At 41.7% G+C, this 21,895-nt stretch overlaps 1 protein-coding gene across 2 annotated transcripts in view; it reads right to left on the bottom strand.

Moving 5' to 3' along the window:
- Positions 1–14,746, bottom strand: part of COG2 (component of oligomeric golgi complex 2) — a 51,557-nt gene extending 36,811 nt beyond the window's left edge. The window contains exons 1-2 of one of the 2 annotated variants that reach the window (XM_031659213.1): positions 14,529–14,734; positions 13,052–13,159 (exon numbers count right to left, since the gene is read on the bottom strand). Coding sequence is in view for 1 of the 2 variants with exons in the window: in XM_003893782.3 (XP_003893831.2) it covers positions 14,529–14,600 (72 nt within the window). In the remaining variant the exon portion in view is untranslated. Of the gene's footprint in view, positions 1–13,051; positions 13,160–14,528 lie in introns of both variants that reach the window. The other variant, XM_003893782.3, reaches the window with a different exon arrangement.
- Positions 14,747–21,895: the final 7,149 nt, after the last annotated feature.

Here is a 21,895-nt window from a genome sequence, read left to right as displayed (position 1 = left end):
AGCTTCATAAGCAAAGGAGAAATAAAGTCCTTTACAGACAAGCAAATGCTGAGAGATTTTGTCACCACCAGGTCCTGCCTTACAAGAGCTCTAGAAGGAAGCACTAAACATAGAAAGGAAAAACTGGTGCCAGCCACTGCAAAAACATACCAAATTGTAAAGACCATCGACACTATGAAGAAACTGCGTTAACTAATGGGCAAAATAATGACAGGGTCAAATTCACACATAACAATATTAACCTTAAATGTAAACGTACTAAATGTCCCAATTAAAAGACACAGACTGGCAAATTGGATAAAGAGTCAAGACCCATCGGTGTGCTGTATTTAGGAGACCCATCTCACGTGCAAAGACACACATAGGCTCAAAATACAGGGATGGAGGAATATTTACCAAGCAAATGGAAAGCAAAAAGAAGCAGGAGTTGCAATCCTAATCCAAAACATACTTTAACAAAGATCAAAAGAGACAAAGAAGGGCGTTACATAATGGTAAAGGAATCAATGCAACAAGAGCTAATTATCCTAAATATAGATGCACCCAATACAGGAGCACCCGGACTCATAAAGCAAGTTCTCAGAGACCTACAAAGAGACTTAGACTCCCACACAATAACAGTGGGAGATTTTAACACGCCACTGTCAATATTAGACAGATCAACAAAACAGAAAATTAACAAGGATATTCAGGACTTGAACTCAGTTCTGGATCAAGAGGACCTAATAGATATCTACAGAACTCTCCACCCCAAATCAAAAGAATATACATTCTTCTCAGCAGTGCACTGCACTTATTATAAAATTGGCCACGTAACTGGAAGTGAAACACTCCTCAGCAAATGCAAAAGAATAAAAATCGTAACAGACTCTCAGACCACAGTGCAATCAAATTAGAACTCAGGATTAAGAAACTCACTCAAAACTGCACAACTACATGGAAACTGAACAACCTGCTCCAGAATGACTACTGGGTAAATAATGAAATGAAGGCAGAAATAAAGATGTTCTTTGAAACCAACGAGAATGAAGACACAACATACCAGAATCTCTGGGACACATTTAAAGCAGTGTGTAGAGGGAGCTTTATAGCACTAAATGCCCACAAGAGAAAGCAGGAAAGATCTAAAATTGACACCCTAACATCAAAATTAAAAGAACTGGAGAAGCAACAGCAAACAAATTCAAAAGCTAACAGAAGACAAGAAATAACTAAGATCAGAGCAGAACTGAAGGAGATAGAGACACGAAAAATTCTTCAAAAAAAATCAATGAACCAATGAAACCAGGAGCTGGTTTTTTGAAAAGATCAACAAAATAGATAGACCTCTAGCCAGACCAATAAATAAGAAAAGAGAGAAGATTCAAATAGATGCAATAAGAAATGATAAAGGGGATATTACCCCCAATCCCACAGAAATACAGACTACCATCAGAGAACACTATAAACACCTCTAGGCGAATAAACTAGAAAATCTAGAAGAAATGAATAAATTCCCGGACACATACAACCTCCCAAGGCTAAACCAGGAAGAAGTCGAATCCCTGAATAGACCAATAACAAGTTCTGAAATTGAGGCAGCAATTAATAGCATACCAACCAAAAAAAGTCCAGGACCAGATGGATTAACAGCTGAATTCCACCAGAGGTACAAAGAGGAGCTGGTACCATTCCTTCTGAAACTATTCCAAACAACAGAAAAAGAGGGAATCCTCCCTAACTCATTTTATGAGGCCAGCATCATACTGATACCAAAACCTGGCAGAAACACAACAAAAAAAGAAAATTTCAGGCCAATATTTTTGATGAACATCAATGCAAAAATCCTCAATAAAATGCTGGCAAACCAAATCCAGCAGCACATCAAAAAGCTTATCCACCACAATCAAGTTGGCTTCATCCCTGGGATGCAAGGCTGGTTCAACATACGCAAATCAATAAACGTAAACCATCACATAAACAGAACTAATGACAAAAACCAAAACATTATCTCAATAGATGCAGAAAGGCCTTTGTCAAAATTCAACACCCCGTCGTGCTAAAAGCTCTCAATAAACTAGGTACTGATGGAACGTATCTCAAAATAACGAGAGCTATTTATGACAAACCCACCACCAATATCATACTGAGTGGGCAAAAACTGGAAGCACTCCCTTTGAAAACTGGCACAAGACAAGGATGTCCTCTCTCACCACTTCTATTCAACATAGTATTGGATGTTCTGGCCAGGGTAATCAGGCAAGAGAAAGAAATAAAGGGTATTCAAATAGGAAGAGAGGAAGTCAAATTGTCTCTGTTTGCAGATGACATCATTACATATTTAGAAAACCCCATCGTCTCAGCCTAAAATCTCCTTAAGCTGATAAGCAACTTCAGCAAAGTCTCAGGATACAAAATCAATGTGCAAAAACCACAAGCATTCCAATACACCAATAACAGACAGAGAGCCAAATCCTGAGTGAACTCCCATTCACAACTGCTACTAAGATAATAAAATACCTAGGAATACAACCTACAAGGGATGTGAAAGACTTCTTCAAGAACTACAAACTGCTGCTGAAAGAAATAAGAGAGGACACAAACAAATGGAAAAACATTCCATGTTCATGGATAGGAAGAATCAGTATCGTGAAAATGGCCATACTGCCCAAAGTAATTTACAGATTCAATGCTATCCCCATCAAGCTACCATTGACTTTTTTCACAGAATTGGAAAAAACTCATCTCAAAGAAGAGCCCACATAGCCAAGACAACCCTAAGCAAAAAGAACAAAGCTGGAGGCATCACACTACCTGACTTCAAACTATACTACAAGGCTACAGTAACCAAAATAGTATGGTATTGGTACCAAAACATATATATATACACCACTGGAACAGAACAGAGGCCTCAGAAATAACACCACACATCTACAATCATCTGATCTTTGACAAACCTGACACAAGCAATGGAGAAAAGATTCCCTATTTAATAAATGCTGTTGGGAAAACTGGCTAGCCACATGCAGAAAACTGAAACTGGACTCCTTCCTTACACCTTATACAAAAATCAACTTAAGATGGATTAAAGACTTAAACATAAGACCTAAAACCATAAAAATCCTAGAAGAAAACCTAGGCAATACCATTCAGGACATAGTCATGGGCAGACTTCATGTTCAAAACACCAAAAGCAATGGCAGCAAAAGCCAAAACTGACAAATGGAATCTAATTAAACTAAAGAGCTTCTGCACAGCAAAAGAAACTATCATCAGAGTGAACAGGCAACCTACAGAATGGGAGAAAATTTTTGCTATCTATCCATCTGACAAAGGGCTAATATCCAGAGTCTACAAAGAACTTAAACATACAAGAAAACTGAATCTCCAATACAAGAGTTCATGAGAGGAGACCTTTAAGAAGTGGTCATGAGGGCTTTGTCCTCATGAATGTATTCAAGCTGTTACCATGCAAGTGGATTCATTTTTGAGAGAGGGTTATAAAAGTGAGTTCAGCCCTCTCTTGCTCTTGCATGCTCCTCCTATCCAATCTCTGCCACATGATGCTCTACACCCCATTTTGACACAGCAAGAAAGCCTTCACCAGATTTGGCCTCTTGACTTGAACTTCCCAACCTCCAAAAATATGAGCCACATAAACTTCTATAGTTTATAAATTATCCAGTCCCAAGTATTCTGTTTTAGCAACACAAAATTAGACACTCACTAATATGGAGTGTCTTCATAGAATCTAAAGTCAAACTCTGGCTGGGCACAGTGGCTCACGCCTGTAATGCCAGCGCTTTGAGAGGCTGAAGTGGGTGGTTCACTTGAGGTTGGGAGTTCAAGACCAGCCTGGCCAACATGGCAAAACTCCGTCTCTACTAAAAATACAAAAATTAGCCCGGCGTGGTGGCATGTGCCTGTAATCCCAGCTACTTGGGAGGCTGAGGCATGAGAATCACTTGAGCCTGGGAGGCGGAGGTTGCAGTGAGCCAAGATGATGCCACTGCACTCTTCCCTGGGCAACAGAGCGAGACTCTGTCTCCAAAAAAACAAAAACAAAAACAAAAATCAAAAAATAAAGAAGTCAAACTCATTGAAACAAAAAGTAGAATTGTGGTTACTAGGTGCTGGAGAATGGAGACTGGGGTTGGGAGTAATGTCAAATGATACAAACTTCCAGCTATAAGATAAATAAATTCTGGAGTTCTAATATATAGCATGATGACTATAGTTAATAATATACTGTATTCTTGAAACGTGCTAAGAGAGTAGATCTTAAGAGGGGGTTAATTATGTGAGATGATGAATACACTACCTTGATTATGGTAATTATTTCACAATGTATACACATTATCAAATCATCACACTGTATATAATTTTTATTTGTCATACAATTTTTATTTGACAATCATACCTAAATAAAGCTGGGGTGGGCAAGCAGTATGAAATCAAACCTAATTTTAAAATGAGCAAAAGATCTGAAAAAATGCTCAACATGAGTTATTATTAGGGAACTGCAAATTAAAACAAGACACTAATGAACAGAATGACTAAAATCCAAAACATTGACAATACCAAATGCTTCTGAGGTTATGGAGCAGTAGGAACTCTGGGAAGAATGCAAAATGGAAGTCACTCTGGAAGACAGCTTGGCAGCTTCTTACAAAACTAAACAGAGTCTTACCAATTGTGCTCCTTATTTAGCCAAATGAGTTGAAAATGTATGTCCATACAAAAACCTGAATGTGAATGTTTATAGCAGCCTTATTCTAACTGCCAAAACTTGGAAGCAAATATGATTTCTTTTAATAGGTAAACAGATGAACAAACTGTGGCATATCCATACATGGAATGTTACTCAGGAATAAAAAGAGATGAGCTATATGAAGCCACAAAGACACGGAGGAATCTTAAATGTATATTTCTAAGTGAAAGAAGCCAATCTGAAAAGGCTATATATACTGTATGATTCCAACTACATACATGATATTCAGGAAACAGCAAAACTATGGAGACTAAAGAGATCAGTAGTTGCCTGGGGTTAGGGATGAGAGGGTGCTGGGGGTGCGGAGGGTGCCGAGAGACGGGAAAGAATGGACAGGCAGAGCACAAGGGATTTGTAAAGCAGTGAAACTGTTCTGCATGATACTGTAATAGTGGATACATGACACTATGCACTTATTAAAATCCATCGAATGTAGAACACAAAGAATTAATTCTTAATAAAAACTATGGCACTTCAGTTAAAAATAATGCCTCAATATTGGTTCATCAATTGTAACAAAGGTAAGATACTAAAGCAAGATGTTACTAGGAGAAACTGTGAAGGGGGAGGCGGGACGGGATAGATGGGACCTCTGTGCTTTCTGCTCAATTTTTCTATAAAACTAAAACTGCTCCAAAAAATAGTCTATTAATTAAAAAATACTAAGGTAGATAAACTTTTTTTACTTGAATAGAATAGTATCCACTTTTTGAAAATAAGCTATTTTAGTTAAAAAGCAATATTTTTTAAAGTAGACTTTTTTCTTATTAAAATATATATGCCTATGTCTGAAAAAGCTGGAAAAAGTCAAGAATTATGGTCTGTAAGCCCAGAAATTAAAAGAAAAATCATTTCTCTTTATACTCAGAGATAATTCTGACTTAAACCCAGGTAAAGTACAAATGCCCCAAACAGCTAGAAGTTGACTAACAAATCATATACAGGATAATAAGATAGCAAAACAAACCAGCTGTGGAAAACTTAAGAACCATTAACTAGAATAGTGACAATCAAATTTAAAACCAAATAAAGTTTAAAAGTTTAGCTGTTTTAATAACTACTTGCACACAAGGATGGCAAACAACGACTAACACAAGAGAACTGGGGAAGTAATCATTTAAAGCTTGCCTGAGACCCAAATATCAATATCCTTAACACTGAGAAAACTTCATAGAACTTTTAACAGAAGACCAAAATTCTCCAAGCTGCCTCATGCTGAATGCCAAAAAGTAAAATGTTCCCCAAATATAGAAAACTATCAAATCATCAGCTACCGCAGCTGTGACAGAACCCAAATCCCCCAGACATCATTCTGTATTCATAATGATGGGAGGTACTACGCTAAGAGGGAACACCAAGCTGAAGACACGATCTCTGCCCTCAAAACATGTTCAGTCTCATTGAGATACATACCAATACAAAATATTATGTGCTAAACTGTGGATTAAATAAACTATAGGTGGAAAGTCATAAAAGATTAGTATGAGCTCCTATATGTCTGTGTGTTTCAAACCATTCTTTAAGACAAAGGATCAACAGATAAGAATAAATGCCCCTGCATATTTGATAAACATTAAATATTCACTACGTGCAGAAAAATGAAACCGGACCCATATTTCTCACCATATATAAAAATTAAGTCAAGATGGATTAAAAACTTAAATGTAAGACCTGAAACTATAAAAATTCTAGAAGAAAACCTAGGAAAAATTCTTCTGGACATTGGCCTAGGCAAAGGATTTATGACTAAGACCTCAAAGCAGATGCAACAAAAACAAAAATAGACACGTGAGACTTCATTAAACTAAAAAGCTCTGCAGAGCAAAAGAACAGCAGAGTAAACAGTCAATCTACAGAATGGAAGAAAACATATGGAAATTATACATGCAACAAAAGACTAATATCCAGAGTCTATGTGGGACTTTAACAAATCAACAAGAAAAACACAAGTAACTCCACTAAAAAGTGGGCAAAGGACATGAACAGACATTTCTTAAAAGAAGACATACAAGCAGCCAACAAACATATGAAAAAATGTCCAATGTAACTAATCATCAGAGAAATGCAAATTTAAATCACAATGAGATACCATCTAACACCAATCAGAACAGCTTTTATGAAAAAGTCAAAAAACAACACTGGATGTGAGAAAGAGGAATGCTTATACACTGTTGGTGAGAATGTAAAAAGAAAATGTGGTACATATATACCATAGAATACTATGCAGCCATAAAAAGATGAAATCGTGTCTTTTGCAGCAACATGGAAAGAGCTGGAGGTCACTATCCTAAATGAACTAACTCAGAAAGTCAAATACCACATCATCTCCCTTCTAAGTGGGACATAAATGATGGGTACATGTGGACATAAAGACGGAATTAATAGACACTGGGGATTCAAAAGGGGAAGGGTTGGAGGAAGATAAGGGCTGAAAAATTACCTATTGGGTACAACATTCACTATCTGGGTGATGAGTACACTAGAAGCACAAACCTCACCATTACACACCATAACCACGTAACAAACCTGCACATGCACTTCCTGAATCTAAAATAAAATAAAATAAATAAGTAACAAAAATAAAACCACAATGAAATAAGCCCAATAAATCCAATAAATAAATAGATTCACAGCGTGACTCAGGCACTACTGTAATTACAGGGGGCACAGCAATGAAAAGCAAAGACAACATTCCTGTTCTCAAGGAGCATATATTCTAATGGAGAAATGAGAAAATCAACATGTAAACAAATAAACATTATGAATAGTGGTAACTGCTACAAAGAAAATAAAATGGAACTCTATGAAAGTGAGTGGTGAAAAGGGGATAGAAGACCCTTACAGAGCAGTATCTGAGCCGAGATCTGAATGCCATGAAGGCACTAGCCACGGGAGACTGTGGGAAGGGAACCCTTCCTCACAACAGCAAGCTGTGGGCAAAAACGTCCCTGGAGCTCTTCCCTCCAGCCCCTGCCCTCAACCTAGGGCTGTCCCCAGTGCAGGGTGGCCCCACGGACACACGACCCAGTTAGTCTGGAACTCGTGTCTCCCAAGGCTCATTCTAAACCTTTATTTGGTTACCAAATTACTGAAGCTTGAGAAATTCAAAATGGATGCTAAAGTGCTTTCCAGCATCTATGGACAGAGGATCTTAGAAGTTGTATGAAATAGTAGCACTTAAGTGCTAAATAACTTATTATGTTTCAATGGATTCATCAATTTTATGTCTAAATCCTCTGTTCAATACTGTACCTGGGTTTGACGTATTTATGAGAAGGCAAAGAAAACCTACAACCTGTCCCTTCCCTTTAACAAATATTTGTGCTCTGTCCCAGCTGATTTCTTCTCTTTCTTTCTCCTTTTTACCTCAATTTAACACTAATGATAATCTATGTGGCCTTTCAGCTTACTTTCTCAACTTAATTTCTTGAGCGCTTAAGCAGAATGATCTCACTCTGAAGTGCTCATTGCTGTGGGTGTTTTAGGGACACCTGAGGAAGCCCAAGCCTCCGTTTGTGATTAATTTGTTTAGTTAAATCTTCACAGAAATTTAATGTTAAATGCTATATGACTAGTTAAACAACAAAGATCTATTTACATCATGCTTATCTAACTTTGAACAACTATCCCAAGTAATAAAAACTCAAGGGACCGTGAGTTCAACATTTTATTCAAGAAATACATTGTATAATATTGCAAAAAGTGACTTACAAAATCGAAAGCCACAACTGCTCAGAAAGCTTTTTCTTTTTCTTTTTTTTTTTTTTTTTTGCATACCAAAGAACTTCTTTTTACCAAAGGCCAACTGAATAAACTGTGTATGTCCAATGGTACTGATCTCATACCATCAAGAAAAGTATTTCACATTAGGAAATTGCTCCACATGTGGGTAATTAGAAAATTTTGTGAAAATCAGTCTCAAATATATTCTTTATTTCTGTTGCAAACTGGAGCCAAAGATAATTCAAGCTTTTCATGAAGACTGAAAATGAAACCATTAAACTGTAAGGTCAGCATTTTAGTTGCTGTGAAATGATGGCACACGCTGTGCCGGGCACTCAGCAACACTGGGCTGCGCGGCTTTCACACCCACATCCGCTCTCCTGTATCTCATCTACAGGCCAAGAGTCCAGATCACTAGATGGGTTACAATTTGTTTTAAATAAGTGATGACCCTCAATCTTGTCCCTACTGATAAAATGCGTGTGCTTTAGCATAGGGACTATGCAATATTTTGGGGCTGTTCTTAGTATTCAAAATCACACATTCCAAAGTGCCTACCATCTAGAAAGGAAAGCATGACACGATTATTTTTCCAGTACTGAAGCCTGGGAGTCAGGAGGTAGGGGCCCTGAGTTGCCCCAGTTAGTTGTGTGACTTTGGGGGAAGTCACAACAACTCTGGACCTCAGTTTCTTTATCTGCAAATGGGAAGAATCTACTACAACTGTACCTCTGTATCCAGGCATTCCACACCGTCTAATTCAACCAGCCATGAATTGAAGAGACTCTTTAAAAAAATAATGTAAAAAATAAAAAGTAACGCAAATAAAAATACAGTATAACAACGATTTACACTGTATTAGGTAGTGTACGTGATCTAGAGGTGATTTAAAGTATTCCAGAGCATGTAAGTAGGTTATATGCAAATACTACACCATTTACAAGAGGGTCTTGAGCATTTGCGGATTTTGCTATCTGTGAAGGGGTGGGAGATGTCCTGGAATCAATCCTCTGCGGCTACTGAGGGGCAACTGTAAGTTTCTTTATTCGCAGAAACATAAAATGACAAGAGCCAGAAACACTGCAAAGAGTACTGAGATAAGCATCACCCCATGACACAAATGAGGACACAAGCCCACAGAGGCCAGTGATTTGCACAAAATCACACGTGAGTGGTCAGCAGAGCTGAAACTGGGGCCCACATCTCCAGGTCACTGCTATTCAATCAGCCAGGCATTATTCTCCTGGATACACCTCCTGTTTCAATATTCCCTATTCACACACTTAGAATACAGAGCAGCCTCAGAACTACAGTAAGGGGTCCCCTTAATCTGAGGGAGATACATTCCAAGACCCCTGGTCAATGCCTGAAACCAGATAGTACTCAAGTCTACATACACTATGTTTTTTCAATCTGATAACCAAGATAGCTACTAATCAATAGAAACTGTCCATCAATGCAACAAGCTGCTCTGGAATACTTCCAAATGTTCTGGAAAATGCTTTCTCATGTCCTCATGGTGTACATAGGTGGCAGTCTGATTACATACAAGCACCTGTTACATAAAAGCACTGAGATGCGTTTTGAAAAGGGCACCCTGCCTGTGATGTAGAACATGGACTAGAAAAAGGCAAGAACGGATGCCAGGGGACTATAGTAAGAAGCCACTAGATTATAATGGCCAAAGATAACGATGAGTCAGAAAGTGGGAAAACAGGAGATGGAGAGAAGTAGACAAATTTCAGGGATATTTGGGAAGTGAAATCCTAAGGCTCAGTAACAGATTGGATTTGAAGAATGTGAAGGAGAGAGGTGTTATCAAGGACGACTCCTGGTTTTCTGACTCACAACCAGATGGATGGATTACCTCAGGTCTAGTATACCTGAGATAGGTAATACCAGAAGAGGGCTAGGTTTGAGAGGAGGTTGTGTTTTTTCATCTTCCCCCCACAAATTCAGTTTTAAATACGCCGAGTTTGAGGTGCCACAGAGATAGCCAAGAAGAGATGTCAAGGTGCTGTGCACATGAGGCTGCAGATCGAAGACATTTGGGCCAGAAGTATGAACCTTTCACCTGTCTACACGTGGTCACTGAAGCTGCATGAAGTGGGTCACCTGGGGAAAAGTGCACAGCATGTGAAAAGGAACAGACATGTGGCTGAGTCCATAACCCACCAGTTAATGGTTAGGAGGAGGAGAATGATTATGCAAAAGAGACAAGACCAGAGAAGCCAAAAGAAAACCAGAAAGCACCAAGTTTCAGAAAGCAAATGAAGGAAGCATTTGGTCTACTGAGGTCAGGGAAGGAGGCAGAAAAGGGCTGGTGTATCAACTTCCATCTAGTTAACTTTGGTGAGAAGTCTTTAGTGGAATGATGGGACCAGAAGCCAGAATGGAGTGAATTTAAGAGTGAAGGGAGAGAAAGTAAAGACAACCCTTAAGCATTTGGCTGTGAGATGGAACAGAGTGAGGGGCTTTAACTGGAGGTTAGAGGGTCCAGTAGAAGAAACCAAAACAGGAGTGTGTATGAAAGCCAATGGAAAGGAGTGTGGAGAGGGTGGGAATAACAGGGTCCTGAGAAGGGAGAGGGCACCGGATCCAAGCATGGGAGGCAGACCTCCAGAGGAAGGAAAGACCCCTACTGGGGTCCCCAACTACCTGTCAGGAACCGGACGGCACAGCAGGAGGAACGCAGCGTGTATTTACAGCCACTCTGTATCAGAGCTCCGCCTCCTGTCAGATCAGTGGCGGCACTAGATTCTCATAGGAGCGTGGACCCTACTGTGAACTGCACACGCAATGGGTCTAGGTTAGGCACTCCTTATGAGAACCTAATGCCGAATGATCTGTCACTATCTCCCACCACCCCCAGATGGGACTGTCTAGTTGCAAGAAAACAAGCTCAGGGCTCCCACTGATTCTACATTACGGTGAGTTGTATAATTATTTCATTATGTATTACAATGTAATAATTATAGAAATAAAGTGCACAATAAATGTAATGTGCTTGAATCATCCCAAAACCATTCCCTGCACCCCTGGTCCATGGAAAAATTGTCTTCCAAAAGTGTCAAAAAGCTTGGGGACCACTGCCCTACACAACAGGTTAACGATGGGAGTGAGAACAGGTACAAACGCAAGAATGAGGTTGCTGTCAGCAAGATGAAGGAGCTGCCGCTTGATGGCCTCTATTTTTTCTGTAAAACAGATGAAGTCATATGTGAGACAGGATGTGATTTCCACAGCACACCTAGGTAAGTGGGTTTAAGTTATCCCTGTTAGCCTACAACCTCTCTCCTACTACCAGTAACTTACATCCTAATTCATCTACCGATTGTCAACCCTCTCTAAGAGTGTTAGTACTTTTTCTTTTCTTTTTTTTTTTTGATGGGGTCTCGCTCTGTTGCCCAGGCTGAAGTGCAGTGCTGCAATCCTGGCTCACTGCAGCCTTGACCTCCACAGGCTCAGGTAATCCTCCCACCTCAGCCTCCCAAGTAGCTGGGACTACAGGTATGTGCCACCACACCTTGCTAATTTTTTAATATTTTGTAGAAATGCATTCTATATTGCTCAGCGTGTATACTTTTATTAAACTGACAAAGTCAACAGCATCATGCCACCACCACCTTTGACCCCTCAAGTGATTTGTTCATCTGCCACTCCTGCTTTTTCATCATTTACGTAATATTTTTGACAAACTATCCCCTCCTGTATTTCTCAGATCTCATAAAAACCACTGAAATAACTTTTTAAGTAGCCTCCTGCTACCAGTCAGTTCCAATTGCAACATATATGATCATGCCATTTCCTGCTTTTAACCTGACTATAACTCCACAACGAATACTGCACCAAGTGCAAATTCATCAGTGTAGTATACAAGGCCCAATGCAACTTGCAATCAATCCCATCTCATCTAACTTTCTACTTTCCCAGTCTCTTTCCTGGCCATCCTTCCACATGCTAGCCACTGTGGACTAAGTGCTGTTTCTTGGCACACATGTCCTTCCTATCTACCATGCTAGAGAGCTAAAAAACTATCTCACTTATCCCTATACCTTCATGTCTAGACTGCTGCCTGGCACATAGCAGGTGGTCATGGAATGCCCACTGATTAAACAACTGCTACGATCTATGGCAACCTAAACGCAGTTTCCCATCAACTGACTGGATTTTCAAGCAGTCTCAAATCTCCCAACACAAATGTCATATCCCAACCTTCTCACACGCACAAAACCTATCCAATTACAAAATGTGTTGAATGAGACACAAACACAGAAATATATCCTGGATAAATGTTCCAACCATCCTTTCTGCCATGGAAGTGTAACTTATATATAGTTACATATGTTTAAGGAAACAAAAATTGCAAGTAACCTTTATCTTCAAGCTCCACCTAAAAAATCAACAACATTTTACACAGAACAGCTGTTCTATGTATTTTCTTCTATGTATGTTGTCACTTTTATAAGCACTATAAAATGTACAGCATATTCATAGAGCCACGAAATATGCAATTGCTGGCATTCCAGCCACCCTCCCCCACCCCGTTTGCACTCTAAGTTCTATTTTAGAACTTACATTTCTGTGATTTCACTTACTGAAGCTGCATATACCAAAGGCATTCTGTCAACTCAGAGTGGGAAAGGTGGTGGGGTTAGTGAGTCAGAGAAGATGCTGGTGTTGAGCCTTAAGAAATCAAGAGATGGACAAGCTGAGATTATTCTGTACTCCGAGATTCTTGACGTCAACAACGCCCCCGATCTCTGTGTGTGGCCTTTCCTCTTCCAGGGCACCTCTCCCCAGCATGTACCCTTAGCTGTTTCTTTCCACCCTCATTTCAGGGTAGCTCTTACCCAGCGGGCGAAACAAAGGGTTTCTAGATCAATGAGTTGATTCTGTACATTCTTTCAGACATCCTAATGAAGTTACACCTTTTAGTACAGTGGTCTAATAGGAGTATCACTTACAAGAATAACGTACATTATTCCTGGGTATAGATAAGTCCTACATATTAAAAATGGTATGGTCAACTGGAGAAGATACAGATATACTTAAAAAACAACAACAGAGCTTTGGAGATGTAATCTGAATGCAAATATTATCAAAAAGAGATAGGCTATTCTAGAAAAATAGAAAACATTTTAAGTCACCAAGAGAGGCAGAGTAAGAGATTTCAACTCACTTGCTCAAAATTGTAGGTGTCTACTAACAAGTTAAAACTTTGCGCTTTTTAACACTGAAAGCAGCTACTAAGTGGTGTCAAAACTCCTAGTCCTCAGGAAATTAAATATAAACATTTTTTTGAATGGTTTAAGTGCAGACCCAGAGGGTTACACCAAATAGATAGGCAAAGCTCCTCCTAGCTCTCACTCAAAGCCTGGCCATTTTCAAGGTTGTGCCTGATGAACTTTATAATCAGTGAAGTGTTTTCAGTTTATATTTCTTTTCTCTAAGTTTACGACCTACAACTACCAACTTCTTCAAATGCATCATGTAAAAAGAAGTAGAGCAACTTCTTTAAAGAGTAATGGTTTGCTTTGTCGTATTGCAAGTCAGTAAGAATGTTCTAAGCTTCTAAAGATCCCATTCCGGAAGCTTTAGCTGAATGTTAAGCAAAACTTCAGGTTAAGTTCTTTTTCTTTCCAACCCGAGTCCCTAGGAAAGTACGTGGGCTCAGGGATTTATTCAACACACACTTAATGAGCTCCAAGACCCCGGTCAACAAGCTTCTTTCCGACAAGGGGACTGGCAATCTGACTGCGCTGCACGGTAACAGGAACGGGTAACAGAGGCTTTGACATTCAGCTCAAAACCACTTGCCCAGAACTTTCAGGCCTTTTCATGTAACATGCACGATTTTACAGAAGTGCTTTCTCCAGGCTGCACCTGCCAAACCTGAGGCCAAAAGACTCATTGCGAAGTGCAGCGAGGTCTCGGAGGAGGACCAGATACGGAGCGTGCGCGGTAGAAGCAGCAGCCCGAAGAGAGGGCCCCAGAGGGCACAGGGCAGAGGCACCCCCATGGCCCGGCTTCGGAGAGCGGAGGCCGCGCGCACCTTCATGAACTCGTCCTTGTCGAAGCAGAGCGTGTCCGGCCCCTTGGGCAGGTTCATCCTACTTTTCTCCATCCCGCCGGCCACCGCCTCTCAGTGCCAAGATCCAAGGGAGAAAACGCAGGAGGCTGCGCAGACGGACTCGGCGGCCGCGGCCACCGCCAGTTTCCACGGCACAGGGGGGTCTGCTTCCGCCAACATGGCAGCGCCCGCGCCGCGGCCAATGAACGACGGCACCGCAAGCCGGCCTGCGCCTGGCTCTGGCCAAGAGGGCCACGGGGGCCGCCACTGCTGCGCCGGCTAGGCCGTGCTGCCCTCATGCGGCGGAGGGCGGCACTGCAGCCTCGCGCGGGCTCCTGCGAGGCTGCCCACCTCCCTAGGAGGCGTGGCTGAGCTGCAGGGGTGGGTCAAAAGGGGTGAGCGGGTCTCCCTCCCAGCCTACCGTTTCTACTGGGAAAAATTGACCTGCAACGCTTTTCCAGTGCCTTCTCCTCTGAGATTGCTCCGCTTCGTTATGCATGGCCAGAAGTTGGCCCTTTGGTTCTGAGGCCCGTTTTCCAGGTTGGACGTATCACTGGTCGCATTCTTCACCTCCCTGTGCGCGGTCACTGCTGCTGGTGGGCGCTGACGCCTCTATGGAGACCCCCGCCCTTAGCCTCTACACCCACAGAGAAGTGTAGCGTCTCCTCCACTGGGCTCCGTTACTGGGAACTCATAGAGAAGAATGTGGTCAGCTAGGCAGCTTTGGGTCCTCTGAGCCGCTCCCTGTTCAACCTCGGGCTCCGTTCCAGGTGGGCAATCTCTGAGCGCAACTTTGGGTCTTCAAGGGGCTTAAAGGAGTGCCTCGCTATCTGATTAAACACAGCAGACAAATACACGTGCATGCATATTTATTTTTAATTTCAACCAGGAATGGACACATTTTTGTGTTGTGGCCAGTAGCGGTGCAACCAAACCAATTTCTCAGACTGTCTTCCTCCTCCTCCCCCCACCCACCCCAATTTTATTCTGAGATGTTCTTCCTTTTTCTCCTCCCTTGCTTTTTTCTCCTCTTGTCCCTTCCGCTAGCTGTAAATACCGTGGTCAAATGATGATGATTCATTTTTCTTCTTTTCTCCTTGACATTCTGATGACTCAAACCACAAACCTCACTTCACACTTCATTCTGCAAACTTTTCCTTCCTGCTTCTATTGGGGAATCTAGGCCTCTCCTCCCAATTTTTCTCCTTAGAGATAAGATTGACGCCATGATGGCTCATAAAAAGGAATGGGACAGCAGAGGACAAGACCTCACTATGAGACTTTGTATTTCAAGTATCTCAACTGGAAAACTGGTCAAATAAAAAAAAAAAAAAATGTGGGCATAGAATCCAAAACGCTCTACTCCCTAGCACTGGACCTGGCAGACCCTGTTGAAGAGCCTATTTCCTGCCAGTGTCTAGAGAACAGATGAACAGGATGAGAGCTGGAAGCTAGCTGGAGGATCAAACTATTCTGCCAGAGGAGCGATTGGGAAAAGTGCATCCTAAGTCCTGTTATGTTTGTTTGGCTGGAGGAAATGACAACCTCATTTTCTGTTTAATTTTTTGTTTTCTCTTGTTATGAAAATTTTCAAACACACGGAAGTTTAGAGAGTGCAAGAACCTCACCCTAGGTACTTAGCACCTCTCTTCAACCGTCATCAACCTGTCTCCTCTGCCCCTCCCCACCCACTGCATCAAGACCTTCTTTTTTTTGTTTATATATATATATATTTAGATGCAAGTTTTACTCTTGTTGCCCAGGCTGGAGTGCAATGGCATGATCTCTGCTCACTGCAACCTCCACCTCCCAGGTTCAAGCGATTCTCCTGCCTCAGCCTCCCGAGTAGCTGAGATTACAGGCAGGCACCACCACACCTGGCTAATTTTTGTATTGTTTTAGTAGAGATGGGGTTTCACCATGTTGGCCAGGCTGGTCTCGAACTCCTGACCTCAGGTGATCCACCCACCTCAGTCTCCCAAACTGCTGGGGTTACAGGCATGAACCAATGTGTCTGGCCTTTTGTTGGAATATGTTTTAAAGCAAATTCCAAACACCACATCATTTCCTATCTCCTAATACCTCAGTTTACACATTAAAAGAAGAAGAAAAAAAAAAAACCCTGACATTTTATAACACCTAACAAAACCAACAATTCTAATAACCAATCTATACTGGCTCTGAAAGGTGGGCCTTTATCCCAAGGTCACACGGTTAATAAGTGGAAAGTTGCAAACCCAGGCAGCCTGCCTTCACAGCCCAGTACCAAGACACAGGAGAGGATGCGAGATAGATGAAACAAAGATGTCTGCAACCCTGCCTTCTCTTTTGAGGCTCTGCAGGAAGTCTAGGTAAGCTGGAACTCGAACTCTTTCTTTCTTCACTGTAATTCCCTTCTGACATTGTTCAGAAATAAAATGAACCTAAATTTGTACAGACCGGTGGACTTATCTTGAGGATGCTAAAGGGATTAAGTGGCAAAGGCGATTGAGGGTCCCTGCTGCCTGCTCTCCTCCAAAGATTGAGAAGGGAGCCATCAGGACCCCATGGAGTGGGATTCCGCTTGGAGACACAGAGAGTAGTGCAGACCACCACAGCCAAGAGCAGCAAGAAAGACTTCAATGCTGGCATCATACTCTACACAGGTCAAAGGCAAGAGAGAAAGCCTACAACTGCCCAGAGGACATGGCCCTGGGTTTCCACTCAGAGCTGATGTTCAACTGGCACACACTATTTAGCTGTGCTACTTGGTAAATATTGCAACACCTCCAAGGTTGGTGAACGGCCTCTGTACAGAATCTGCTGCTGCCCTGACCCCTACCTTGGCCTCATGATCCAGCCAAGGAATCACTAGAGGGTTAGTGCCTGGCTTAGCAGGGCTCCTCTAGCCAGCTTCTGATTGGCTAATGTCTGTGCTGTTAAATATTTGTCTGCTATTAAATATTTGAATGTTGTCTCTGGTAGTGATACTTATTTCATAGTATTTGCAGGAAGAGTAAATTTAGGAGTGCATATAAAGCACCTACCTAATCAGTGCAAGACATAATATGGAATCTCTGTACCTGAGTTTTTTTCCCCCTTTGTTGATCTGTAACTTTCTTCAAAATGAGACTTTAGCTGACACATTTTTCCATCTTTTTAAGTCTCTCTTTTATATCCCCTAATTTCATCCTTTCTTGGCATTTCTTTATAAAGCATGCACCTGCTACTTCATTTCTAAGTAAATATTAATCCCCCTTTGACTTTGCATCTCTGGAAAATTTTTAGTTCCCTATTTTCAGTGGCATTGTGACAGGTCCCATTTTTTTCTTCCCACTCTCCCCTATTTATAGGCTCCACATTTTTGGCAGGTTTGCTATAGAACGCTCAAAAATTGCAAGGGAAATATTATGCTCAGGAAATCATAGGAGCATTTTCTCTAGTAATCATCACCAAGTTCTTATGCTGATCCTCTCCTGAACTGTTGGACTAAAGCAGCTGAATTTTCCAACAGCAACCAGAGTCGCCCTTGTTCACTACTGAAGGATAGGAGGGTTTCCATTTTTAAATGGATCATGTGCTTGACCTGAAGGCTGAGGATACAGTCGGACGGTCCTGCATTCCTAGAGGAGAGCAGACATGGGGGTAGGGGTGGAGCAGGAGGGGACAAGGGAGACAGTCACCACCTTCAGGACCTGCACTCTGACTTGGAAAGCTCAATGAACCCAGCTGGGCTATTTCAACATCTCCTATATTTTGTTTATAACTCTGCCTCATTCCAGAGTGAGTTTGAGGTGGTTTGGTTTGATTCCTGAACAATTCCCATGCCAATTAGAAGAGATTATGTTGGGGGGGTCCCCAATTCGGCCTCGTCTCCCTAATCAACTAGTAAATGTTATGGGAATAACCAAATATACTTTCATCTATGTTTTGTAATAGACCCCGCTCATAGAAATGGTAGGGATAATATCTTTTTCTTTTTAGCATTCTAGGGGAAATTGTGATTTTGAAATGAACCAAGAGGGTTACAGTTGTCTTCAAAGGAAAAAGAGTCAGCCTAGCATGCCATCCCAGATGTGACTCTATGGTGTATCCTGTGCCTTTCTTGACTTTAAGCTATTTTACAACTCCGTAAGTTGTGGTGGATAACTGATAGCAATGCAAATAATAGTAACATTTGCCTATAAACATGCAAATGAATTTTATCCTGTGAAAGTACAGTTGACCCTTTTTGCCTCAATTTCCTTTGGAAAAAGTCAGTTTTGCATATCTTAGGGAATTTCATTTGCACATCCTTGGCTGTATATTTGTCTGGTCTTTAGATTGTCTCTTGAAGCGGTGGTAACATTTTATTAGTTCTCTTGTTAAGTACTGAGTTCAAATCTTTACAAGTATTCTTTTTATATTTGTATGAAAGTTATGATTTTAAAAAAGTATCCCTTAGCAGCATTTCAAATCATAAACTGTGATAGGATCCTCATAAATGAAAGTGCAGAGAAATAAAATCAGTGAATTTTAGAATTGTCTTCTGTGTGGCCAGCACTATGACAGGGGCTAAGAATGAATGAAGCTCAAGACTCAACCTTTGACCCTGAAGAGCTCAGAATCTGCTTAGAGAGACACGACCTTCAAGCATGATAAATGTATGTGACTCTTTCACATTACTGCTCCTCAGGGTTCTGCTAACCTTTCTCTTCCATGCTACCCTCTCCCACAGTCATCTCAGCTGTGCCCTTAGGGTTTCAGCCCTGGTCCACATACTCACAATTCTCCCATCACATCTTCACCATGTGCTGCTCTCCCCCCTCCACTAGACCCATGTATAATACTACTTCACTTTGGTGTCCCACTGATGCCTCAAACTCAGCATGTTTGAAATTGATTCATTATCTTTCCTGAAAGGCCCACTTATCCTCCTTCATTTTGTTTCTTGATAAATGGCTCCACCAAATGCCAGCTGCATAAGCCAAACACCCCAGAAATCAATCACAGAACTGAGCCAACCGGTTGCACTTTAAAATATTCAGCCACAAACCTCAAATGGGTGTAGAGGCAGAAAAGGGGTGATCCCTTTCCTCCCCATCATAAAGGGTCAAGGCTGACACTCCTATGACAAAAGACAGGTTAACAGAGAAAAGCATCAGAAATTTATTATGTGCACACATGTGCACTGGAATCATACAAAACATGAAAACCCCAAAGACAGCCAGCTGGTTGATGCTTCAGTATGCTCTTCATTGAGGGGAGATGGGGGTGTAGGAGTGAAATAATTTACAGGGGAAATGAATGGACTCAGAAGACAGAAATTAACCTGAAAATGATTCTCTTTGGAATTTAGATGAGCCCTAGAGGCAGACAGTGTCTTGTGGAAAAGTCCATCCCAATGTGGTTGCACTCCTCAGTCTTCTTTCGTGTGATAGAAAATGAGATTTCAGGGAATGAGTGGAGGGCAATTGTGTTCCTCTTTGGAAGTCTGGTTTCCAGGTAAATAAGGAACTTCAGAGAAGAACCTCATCCTGTGCTTTGGGAAAGACAAAGAACTGGAGCCAGAGAAGAGGATGGGGTGGTAGAGATCTTGAGGCTGCTTCTCCAGTTCATTGTGTCAAAGTGCCATATGTCAGGGCACCAGTTTCTGAGCCCTGGCAGGATACTTAGCAGTGACCGTGAACTCCCTTGTCTCTCCAGCAGGCTTGCTTTCCCTCTAATGAAAATGACTAGCTCATGCCTTCAAGACTTGCCTCAACTTTCTCCCCTACTTCTTCCCCACAACGCCCCCTTCCTCTTAGCTCGTGCCCTTATGTCACCTTTTGTTGGGGAAACAGAAGCAAATTGCACAGGAATTCTCACATGTTCTTAGCATCAGATCAAATCTATAGTACATCTGTTTCCAGGTATTTTCATTTTTTATCATTTATTCCACACACATTTATTAAACACCTGCTCTATGGTAGGCAATACGCTGAACATTGGTAATTCAGTAATGAACAGCCCAGAAAAGTCCCTCTCATCATGGAATTTCCATTGTAATTGAACAGACGCACAATAAACTAATAAAAACTAAAAGTTCACTAAAGATAAAGCCGAGTTAGTGAGAAGAGCGGTGAGAGACTGTCATAGGGGAGCAAGTGTCCCCGCTGTCATGCAGCCAGGTCCCTCCACGGGGCCTTGGGACTCATTCTCTCCAGCCCTTTCCAGGACTCCATTCTGGGAGGTAACTCAATGCCTCCTTTCTTTTTTTTTCCTTTTCCTTTTTTTTTTTTTTTTTTTTTTGAGATGGAGTCTCACTCTGTAGCCCAGGCTGGAGTGCGGTGGCACAATCTCTGCTCATGCAACCTTCACCTCCCAGGTCCCCTTTCAAGCAATTCTCCTGCCTCAGCTTCCCGAGTAGCTGAAATTACAGGCATATGCCACCATGCCCAACTAATTTTTGTATTTTTAGTAGAGATGGGGTTTCACCATGTTGACCAGGCTGGTCTTGAACTCCTGGCCTCAAGTGATCCACCTCTCTTGGCCTCCCAAAGTGCTGGGATTACAGGCATGAGCCACTGCGCCTGGCCTCAATGCCTCCTTTCTAATGGATCACTCCTGTCAGCAACTTCTGAGTTTCCTGCACTGCCATCATTCACAGTATAGCTTGTAAAATACTTCTTTATAACCTGGTTGCCCAACTTGGTTACCATTCCCCTGGGGATACCTGAAAACTCTGTATACAATCGTGTGCACAGATCATCTTAAGAGAGTCCCTTTCCAGATCCTCTCCTTCCATACACACTCTTTAGTAAAACTGATATGCCTAACAATGCATCGGATATCATTAGTGATAGATCTAATTTCCTTTTATTTGGGATTCATGGATCAGGGCAGCCACCGTCCTACAAAACAGAATAAGAGGACTGGACACGGCAGCGCATGCCTGTAATCCCAGCACTTTGGAAGGCTGAGGTGGGCGGATCACCTGAGGTTGGGGGTTCATGACCAGCCTGGCCAACATGGTGACACCCTGTCTCTACTAAAAAATACAAAAATTAGCTAGGTGTGGTTGCTTCTGATTGGCTAATGACTCTGCCTTTGTTTTCCGCCAGTCTTTGCTGGCTTATCCTGACCTCAAATTTTTAGCACCAATGTGCTCCTGAACTCAGACCTGTTTCTGCTTAACTCAGAGTCTCCCTCAAGGCAAAGATGAAGGCATTGACTGGGCTATGTTCTCATCTGCAGGTTCGACTGGGGAAGAATCTGTTTCCAAACTCATTTAGGTTTTTGGCAGAATTCATTTTCTTGCACCCATATGTCTGAGGGCCCTAGCCTCTTTTTGGCTATCTGTTGGAGTCTTTCTTCTGCTTCTAGAGGCCTCCTGCAGTTCCCTGCCACAA

Source organism: Papio anubis, chromosome 1, assembly GCF_008728515.1.
Source record: "Papio anubis isolate 15944 chromosome 1, Panubis1.0, whole genome shotgun sequence".
Taxonomy (NCBI): domain Eukaryota; kingdom Metazoa; phylum Chordata; class Mammalia; order Primates; family Cercopithecidae; genus Papio; species Papio anubis.
This window is presented reverse-complemented; position numbering and strand designations above follow the sequence as displayed.